The following is a 10,120-nucleotide window of genomic DNA, read 5'->3' on the forward strand; positions in this document are numbered from 1 at the left end:
CGCCATCACCGTGGCAACCAAACAAACACGCACCAGGAAAGCAGAAGGAACACGTTTTTGAAACTTCAGGTTGAGTCGTATTTCTGACTGCACAGACATATAAAGAATATCTCTGGTTTCGGCAGAGTCTTGGGTCTCGGAAAATATCCATAGATTTTGGATTGGACGTACAGTTTTGCGTCTAGGTTAACTTGTTTGAGGTGTGGATTGTAGCTACATTTCTGTTATTCTCTGCCCTCAGCGCGTTAGCAATCATAGCTACACCATCACCGTGGCATCGACAGACACGCACCACTCAGTCTCTCACACAGGTGATTGGTACGTTTACTTGACCATGAGAAACACGATTACTAGCAATTGTCGGTTTATGACAATAATACGATTACTCCGTTTACATGTGTAATTAGTTATGCGATTACTCAATAAACACGACTACATGATTCTTTTTTATTAATCGTTGTATGCTCCACGGACAAAACTTGCACCATCATCCTTCTGCAACAAAGTGTCGCCGTGTCTTCCTGTATCGGCTCTACTGCTGTATGTTTCATTCCATCAACACATTGAATCCAACCAAGAAAGCCGAGTAAACGCATAGGCTACATCTGCTACTGCTAATACTATCCCAAATATAATTTAATCTGTTAAAACGATAATATTCTTGTTACGACTAGCTAGCCTACTTCTTCTTCTGTTTAACAGTTCAGCTTTCAGCTTCTCCCACATTGTAGGCTATTTTAGCTCTTAGCTTTGTTAAGATGATGCAGTTCAGCTTCCACACTGCCTCTTTTGTGTGACTCACACATTTTTGAAATTAATTTCAGCTTGCGGGTATTTTCTCATTTCTCACTTTTATACTTTTTAAAATATTAAGGTTTTTGTGCAAATTATTCTCCCTTTAAAAGTAATGGTAAATCCTTTCAAATCATTGTTGGAATGATGCTCCAGTCCCTTTCAAAAATACCTTTCGGTTGCTTTGAAGCTTCAGCTTATAACTTTCTACTAAATTTTCACTATTTTCAGCTTTTTTAGCATGGTCAGCTATCCCCATTCAGGTTTTCAGCATTCTCACTGCTGTTTCGCAGGAACAGCCGTTTCTAGTTTTTATTTATTTTTGCCCCCCTAAACCTAAAGACAACGTAGGTGTCAAAAGTTTCGTCTTGGTAGCGATTGAGTTGCTTCTATTGGAATTTACGTTCCGTTGCATGGTTTAGGCTGAAGTTAAGTTTTTGTGGCGAAAAGTGAAGCTAACGGTGGCTAATTTGCTAGCCACAGTCACTGACGTTACTAACGTCACTACGTCACTAACGTCACGAAAACACGCGTGACTACCTTTGGCAGAACATTCGTTTCGCATCTGTTAACTTGGGGGATAGCTAGGCTAACTATAGCTTTACTGCAAGGCAGCTGCAGAAACGCCACAAGCAAAGAGGCCAGGGTGATAACTATTTACTCATTTTACTTTGTGATATGACACACAATTGTGATGTGTAATGTACAGTATAAGCTGATATTATTAAGGAAGTACATCTACTTTCGGAAACAGTAGTCTACTATTTCACTGAAGTATTAGCATCATGACATTAGCCTGTGTTGCCCGGGCAACACATACTACAGTGGTCTATGATGTAGCGTTATCTGTTTTCAATCGTTAAAATAAACATTCCTCACATATACATTTTCGTTGTAGGATTTATTCTGACATTAGTAAACGATTTGTTGGTGAAATTACCATTACCTGTGGTTTCAAACCAGTGTAGCTCACTGCAACGCTGTAGCTTACGCGAGACACACGACAAAAACATCTAACTTACACAGCTGTTTAGGAAGTCAAACGGCGACAGAACATGTTCGGCACTCCCCTTACTTAAATCAAAAGTCTATCTAACTACTAACCTGAACTTCATTGCCACAGCCTAAACGTTGTCAATCTGTTCATGAAAATAATTAATTTCAGCCTAAACCGTACAACGGAACGTTACATCCAATTCAACCAACGCAATCGCTACAGTACCAAAATATCACGAGAAGGCAAAACTTAAAAGGACGTTTAAATCATAGAGATTAGGTCAATTTTTACACCGCTCTGCCAAATTTATTCGTTTTGATTCAACGATGAGGCTGCCTCTTGCAGGGGAAATGAGAAGACATCTATTTCATTCTACACTTCACTCGTATTTTGAGTTGTAAATGAGCAGCAACAAATATATGCTTTTAAATCTATGTAATCTTTATAAATAATAAGTATGCATTTTTATATAAAATATACAGAAATACGGACCCCTGTGCAACCGATGCAAGCAAGCACACCCTACAATTTCCCCAGAAATTGTACCCTCTCTAGTTTACATTTGTTTTGATTGTAAATCGTTTTTTTCCATTAAAAAAATAGTATCAACTTAACACTGAGTGAAAAGTTGATCTTTGACAAATTCATCTATTTCTGAATAGTTTTGCTTGCATGACAGCTTGCCTGGAGCATGCCTGGACCCATGTTATGCCTGTCTGCCGCTTTTGCATGGTGTCGGTGCATACGTCAGTTAACTAATTTGCCTAATCTTCTGAGCAAAGTTCCTGAGGCATAAATGCAGTTAGCAATGTGCTGAAGGATCCTTCTAGTTCCTTGAAAAGTTGTTCTAGGGCGTACAAGTTCCAGGTACTCCCTTAATTATTTTCAAACACACCCACACACCAGGTGAAACCAGAAGAAATGCTAATCCACGTCTATGCAAACCAGAAAAACTGTTTTGCATTAGTGTGGGAGTTGTGGGATAGGGGGTTGGAGGTTTTGAAGGGCAGGATGAAGAGGAAGAGGCAGTTCCTGTGCACTGGGTGAATAGCCCTTTTTCTATCCTTTCCAACTAGTCTTCCTTCCATCCTTTCTTGGGGCTGAAGACTGGTGTCTGGGGGTGGCTACAGCATACAGTCTGCTTGTCCTGCTCTAATATAACATCCAGGCCTGTCAAAAACATGTCTTTAAACCTCTTGAATAATACATGCCAATGTTGTTAGATGAGGGTCATGCCTGGAGAGTGGTGTGTGAGGGGGGAACATTGGTCAAAGGTCAGGACCTTAACGTGGGTAACCCATCAGGCTACAACCTTCCTCCATCTTGTCATCCCTCCCACCATCTCTTCCTACATTTATCCCTTACTATGCTGTTCTCTCTCACTCTCCTATCCTGTCGCTCTGCCTCTTGTCCTCACTTCCTCTCCTGCCTTTTTCTCTCTTCCTCCCACCATTCCATTTCTTACTCCTTAATTTCTAGTGGTGACAAATACACTGTTGATGAGCTGGGTGTAAACGGGTTGAGTTAGCCACATAAGCAGAAAATATGCAGCAACGACCTTCACTTTATTAACTGTTACTCATGACAAATAATTCAGGGTTGGGGGTCAACTGAACAAGCCAAGCACCGGCTACTGGTCTCCTGGCTAATCCTGGGCAATGTTATAAGAGGAGGGAAAGAATCTGAGTCTTATTAATAGACATACTCTGGATATTCCACCTGCTATTGTTCCCCCCCAATTTATACATGAGTAGTCCTCTGACAACACACACTTTCCATTTCTCTTCCATCCATGAAACTGGAACATTATATTCCACCACTGACCTGGGAACTGGGACTGGTACAATAAAACGCTATGACACCACAATATGGAAGTGGAAAAGCTGTGTGTTTCCTGGCTGCATGATGAAGGAGTTATATTCTTAGAAGGCTCTTTAGTAAATGCAATGACCATGAGAACATAGCAAGTTATGCAACGTTAGAAAAGTCCATTCAGGCCGTCTCCCTTCCTGCCTTTGTCCATCAAAGGCCAGTTAACACGCACGCGCGCACTCATACACAAACATGAAGTATTTATTAAGATCTATTTATGTAAATATGCGGTTTTGAATACTCATCGTTGATAAGTGTCTACTTTAAAAGATAAGTCCCTTCAAGCGTCACCCTTAAAGTGGGACATTGGACTTGTTCCCTTGCTAGAGAAACCGTTCGGTATGAGAAATGAACCGCGGTCCTGAATAGAGGTCTTGTGACCGAGTTCTACGCTCAGAACGGGGGACACGTGACTTCTCTGCTACATTGTGGACCTCATTTTCCGCTTCGCTAAAACCTCGTACTTCTAGACACATGGTCTCCCACGGCTAAAATGTCATTCCCTCCCTCTGAGCGTTATTCAAGCTCGCCATATAATTGTCCGAACCGCTTGAGCGTGTGCACGGCTTCATTAACGGGAGGCATGTCACTATACATTCATTACTCGGGCTTATGTTATAAAAACGGTGAGAACACATGTTCATGTCGATCACTGTGATCCAGTGAACCTCAATAAAAATTAATGATGGTTTTTCTGGCATTGTCACGCACGAATGCTCTACTAACACAAATAATGCTGCTCATGACTTCTTATCGTGCTGTTGGCCCAAATCACACGGACACCTCTTAAGCCCGTCTGCTATTTTGAACTGTCTGGACCCTCCTCGTCACCATTATGATTTGTTGGAAACGTTCATCGATTATTATTTCCTATACATCTCCACTACTGCATAACAGTATGAGATTCTAACTGACTGTCCAGCCATAATCTGGGATCGACCCCCAGGTTCAAACCGTGATTTGTTAAAAGGTTATTAATAGGGAGGCTATTTCACAAGACGTTGGTGGTTGTAATGTCATTTCATCAGTTTGGTGTCAATCGCAGTGGCATGCAAGAAAAACATAAGATGCCGTTCCCTCACCTCTCCTGTTCATAGGACGAACACGGACAGCAACCTTCACATTTGAGTCGTTGAGACTGGTCTCCCCCATTGCGTCCACGGTCTGACAGACAGACACGGCCTGTCCCTGCGATTAGTTAGGTATCCCGCAGGTTAAAGTAATCCCAAGTGAGCTGTAGTCGCAGTCATTCAGAATAATTGATATGTCGCGCTAGCTGATGGGCCAGCTAGCTAGCTACCTAGCGTACAAGGGTTGGTCCATAGGCAGGGCATTCTCCATCGTTTCAACAACAATGGACTGAAGACATTTTTAGGAGCAGCTCTTCTTGCACGTTGTCTAATACATGTTCCCGGTGAAGAGACGGAGCTGTAAATACATAAAGCAGATATATACCGTTATGATAGTAAGAGCGGCTACCTGTCCATAGTAGGTACTGCAAGCTACTTGGCTATAGCACTAACTGTAGTTGTAGTTAGCTAGCTAATTTAGCCGGTAGCTAGCTCAGATCAATTGATCCTAACTACAAACAACCCAACAGCCCATTTCAACCCGTGTCTCTTGTCTTGCAAAAAACAATGACATGTAAACGAATGTACCAAGAAAATACTAATGTACCGGGCACGAATGCCCAGGGAATGTTCAAAACATAAACAACGGAACAACATTCGTAGATACCTGGCCCAGTTGAAGTAGCTCATCAGCTAGCTAGCACAGTTAGAAGTAACGGGTTGGGTCGGCACTGACAGACCCAACCTAAAGACTACACTTAAGTAGTCTCCTACTGTAGTTAGCTCTAGTTAACTTGACACTGCAATAAAAATACATAGATACACGCATTGAAAACATACACATTTTGAACAATAATGAAGTTTTGCTCGTGTTATTGATACACTCGATCAACTTTACCCAGATGCAATTACATTTTCAATCGGATCGTGAGCCTCACAGTCCCGTACTGCTCCGTTTGTTCTCCGCAAGCTTGCGACTAGTAGAAATTACCTCATGCCCGCCTCTTCCGACAGAAAGTGTCGAGAACAGCTTTCTCAGTAAACGCCCAAAATGTTTGGGGTGCGATTTACATGGCCCCACTACATAATACTAAGAATATGTAGGCTTTATTAAAAAAAACGTAACTGCTCATTTATGACGAATGTCTAGGCCATGTGATCGAATGTCTTTGACATTGGGGGAAAAAAAGTAATGCCATGTGAGTCTGAAAACTATATAGCCTAGGACCTAGCTTATACGGTGAATAAAAACAAATTCTAATGATTTGGAGATAAGTTATTTTAATGGCTGTACCCCAAACCCATAAACAGCACTTTGATCAAAATTGTAATAATCCCCCTTTAAAAAAATTATACTCCAATACCATTACCTTGACAGGGTTTATTTATTTATTGTTACCAGCTTCATTATCGTAGTAGCCTGACGTTGTCATACTCATAATTCTAGTCAAAATATGAATCTGATACCAGAGAAATATGTCTAACAAAGGGAGAACTGCCACTCTCGGGAAACTTCCGGGTTCTGAACTGGTTGCAGTTCCACTGTAGTTCCATATGAGGGCACTAACGAGCGAGTGCAGAATGAATGGAGGTCTATGGAGCTATACCCCTCAAAATCCACTTTTCTCAGGATATAATTTTTTGAGAACCAAATTTAGACGATTACTATGCTTCATCGTACCTAGTCAAACCAACAGTGGTGGGAAATCAACCGTTTTTGTGTTTTGTCCTTGTCCAAGGGGAGGTTAGAGTCCTTTCCAGGGGTTAGAGTCCCTAAACTCGTTGTCCTTGTCCAAGGGGAGGTTAGAGTCCTTTCCAGGGGTTAGAGTCCCTAAACTCGTTGTCCTTGTCCAAGGGGAGGTTAGAGTCCTTTCCAGGGGTTAGAGTCCCTAAACTCGTTGTCCTTGTCCAAGGGGAGGTTAGAGTCCTTTCCAGGGGTTAGAGTCCCTAAACTCGTTGTCCTTGTCCAAGGGGAGGTTAGAGTCCTTTCCAGGGGTTAGAGTCCCTAAACTCGTTGTCCTTGTCCAAGGGGAGGTTAGAGTCCTCTCCAGGGGTTAGAGTCCCTAAACTCGTTGTCTTTGTCTTTTTCACTGTCTATTTGTGTGGAGTCAGATTGAGTTTAATAAAAATAGAGAGGAGTGTGGTGTGTCTTTTATTTGTCCTCTCTGGTACAAGAGGGTTACAGAATTGAATTGATGTGAAAAAGTAATATTTGTGTGGAGTCGGGTTCAGTTGAACGGTATTTTAAACAGATCTGTCGTTCTTTAAAAAATAAAATAAAAAATAAAAAGATCCACTAGGTGTCCTCCAAGGACCATAATTGCCTTCAGTGTAAAATCTAACAAGTTGTCAAATTGTGAGATCACTCACTTTTATCAATCTCGTGCTTTTTTTTTTTTTTTCTTTGACCAAGAAGTTACAGAAATCCCGAGGAGAGTTGGAGAAAGGTGGGGGCTAAAAGAGTCCTGTTACTTGAGATCTTACAAAGGTGATCCCAGAGGGTATAGTTCTGCATAATTATGTGAGTATTAATGCTGATAGATGTGTTCGTTTAGATGAATCCCAAGTTTGGTGGTTAACAAATGCGTGATCAACATTTGTTATAATTCCTAGCCAAACAGGGAGGGTTTTTTTTTGTTGAAGCCTTTCCGACCAGAACTTGGATTTATAGGCGGAAAATCTGTGATGTGTGAGGGTATTCAGTAAAAATGCAGAAATTGAACCCCTGGTTTATAAATTGGTTCTAATACAATTGGAAGAGTTATACTAGAGCAAACCAGCTGTGTTGGTCAAAGAATGGTTTGAGGAAATGTATGTGAAAAATTATGAGGAAGCAATTGGAAAGGTATATGGGATAACATTTTAAGTCAAAATAGTAAAATCTAGGGTTTTTAAGAGTTTTGATAAAGGTATTAGATGTAATTTGGTTAAAAATGAGAAAGAGAAAATAACTAAATGTACTTTTATTTGGAGTTTAATTGTAATTTGGTTTTAAGTTTTATTTGAGAGTTTTATCAAAGCCTGGCATACTGTTTGGGATAAACAGTTAGGCTGTGATAATGTTGTATTGATAAATGGTATTAGTGCATGAAGAGGATTATTATAACATTCAGTTCTGAAATAATTTGGGAAGACTCATCAAGTCTGATAAATTGTGGTTATGATGGTTTGAGCTAATTGGCTCGTTTTGAACTGCAGCAAAACGAGTTATGAAGTTCTACCTATCTGACCTTTATAGAAAATATATTTGGGAAAAATGTTTGGTTAATAGCTACATTAAGAACATTATTTGGTCTATATTTCATTTAAGACGCATACAGATTCTGGTTTGGCATAAGGAAAATTGCTTTTATCATATCTTTGATAAAAAGAGCTGTGATTTGGTAAAATAGAGAATCTAAAACAATATTGGTCTTAAACTTAACTGTTTTAAAAGACAGAAAAGGTTTTTTGGAGTGAAAGAAATTAAACTAACAGTTGATTTTCTAAAGAAGGGAACAAAGAAACAGATTGTCATTTCTAGGCATGACTAATAGGAGTTGAATATGGTGGCTCGTTATTAGATGCTGTTACATGTGTTTGCTCAACAATAAGAAAACTGAAGGGAAAATACTGCCTGGTAATTATAGATACAGTATGTTTACTAGGTGAATTGAAGTCTTTCCCAGTCCTATACCAGATGCATAACACCATTTGAATTGATTTATTGGAGATCATATGTAATACCACAACTTAAACCTTTCACATAGCATGATGAAGAGGCGAATCAAATGGTTAACCAATTTTATAAAAAATGCTAACTAGAAAAGAGATGTCTTCTGCTAAATTCTTTTCCAGGTGAAGCAGTAAACCAAAGAGTGGAGGAGTCAAACGAGGAGATTGGGTATTGATTAAAGTTATCAATGAAAGGAGGGATCTTATGAGAACTTTAAAATATCCTGTCTAATTTCTGGTTTTTCTATTTGTTTCGAATTTAGTTTATTTTATTACAATTCTAAAAGCTTGGCTAAAGTTGTATGTATGTGGTGAAGGGGGCCTGTGAGCATGTCCAGGTCTGCCGTGGATACATGGATGTCGAATGTCCACTCTGGAGTGACGGTGGGTTTTCCCCTATAACATCATTAGGGTTTTCCCACTGTGTCCAGTGTGTCCACACCACTTGGCTATAACGCTGCATAGTCTCATCATTATTGTATGTCACCATTGTGTAATCGGTAATGGGATATTTTTTGAATTTGGGTTTGTTGTCACACCCTATAAGGGTGTGAAAGGAGGGATTTATTTGAACTTTAAAAATATCCACTTTAAATCCTGAAATGGGTTCTTGATTTCAATATCTGTGTTTAATCATTGGTGTTCGACTGTTCGCATCTCATTTGACTCAGTTACTGCTTGATCATGGGAGATAAGGTGATGCTGGGACTGTAACTCTTTTCTGCTTCCGGACGAGTCAGACCGGCGGGTCTGACTACCTAACCCCTGTTCTAAGGCCCCATTCCCCTGGAGACCCTGCCCCATCTGCCCCTATGCCCCATCAGACCTAGGAGTGGTCTGGCCCCCCCCTTCCCCTTGAAGACCCTGTCCCACCTGCCCCAATACATCATCAGATGTTCGGGGAAGCCTGTTGTACATTTATGGACAGGACCATTCAAGGTCATCGAGAGAACCTTGCACGCCCTAAGGGTGCTGGGGAAAGGAAGTACGTGGTACCACTGGAGCATGTGTTGTGCTGCTCCAGAATCCAGCCGTACGTTGCAGGAGTTGGTGGAGAAGGGCCAGTGAACCTTTTGCTATTGCTACGAAGAGAGTCCAGAAAAGAGGGTTACGACTAGGTCAAGAGTGATACTGCTTGACCACACTAGAATTGTACTGGACTAAGTAGGTTTCCGCTATTTTACTTAAGAGTGTGCTATATCAATATCAACATGATTGTTGCTGTATCCCATGTATCAGGTCCCTGTGTAACAGGATCATTGTCTCGGCTGAGGAGAACCCGACGAAGGGGTTCCAAATGCCGTTGCTGGGGCTGGCTGACCAGGACGAGGAGGCGGTGGTTGGTCCGGGCTATGTTGATTGATCTCTGGTGTTTTCAGAGATCAAAAGAGGGATTAAAGAATATATTGTGCTTATTAAAGTTATCCATTGTGCTTATTAAAGTTATGAACTTAGTGTGCTCAGGCTTAAACATTGGGTCTCACACTGGGTGTGGGAAGCAGGCTGTTCTTTGTGTCTCTATCTCTTCATTTTCAGAAACAACCTTGAAACCGGGTGGAGACGGCACCCGAGCAGGTGGGACGCGTAGGCAAGAACAACTCCCTGATGCACGAGAGAACAAGCTCAACCCTTTTTTAATACTTGTGTTTCAATTGCACTGTATAAATATATGCTG

The 10,120-nt window shown here is 40.9% G+C and overlaps 1 protein-coding gene across 6 annotated transcripts in view; it reads right to left on the reverse strand.

Moving 5' to 3' along the window:
* Positions 1 to 5,786, reverse strand: part of kif13ba (kinesin family member 13Ba) — a 50,217-nt gene extending 44,431 nt beyond the window's left edge. For 2 of the 6 annotated variants that reach the window (XM_062447483.1, XM_062447479.1), the window contains exons 1-3: positions 5,630 to 5,718; positions 5,399 to 5,531; positions 4,744 to 5,089 (exon numbers count right to left, since the gene is read on the reverse strand). In XM_062447483.1, the coding sequence (XP_062303467.1) occupies positions 4,744 to 4,813 (70 nt within the window). In that variant the 5' untranslated portion in view covers positions 4,814 to 5,089; positions 5,399 to 5,531; positions 5,630 to 5,718. Of the gene's footprint in view, positions 1 to 4,743; positions 5,090 to 5,398; positions 5,532 to 5,629 lie in introns of all 6 variants that reach the window. The other 4 variants (XM_062447482.1, XM_062447484.1, XM_062447480.1 and 1 more) reach the window with 4 other exon arrangements.
* Positions 5,787 to 10,120: the final 4,334 nt, after the last annotated feature.

This window comes from Osmerus eperlanus, chromosome 21, assembly GCF_963692335.1.
Source record: "Osmerus eperlanus chromosome 21, fOsmEpe2.1, whole genome shotgun sequence".
NCBI lineage: Eukaryota > Metazoa > Chordata > Actinopteri > Osmeriformes > Osmeridae > Osmerus > Osmerus eperlanus.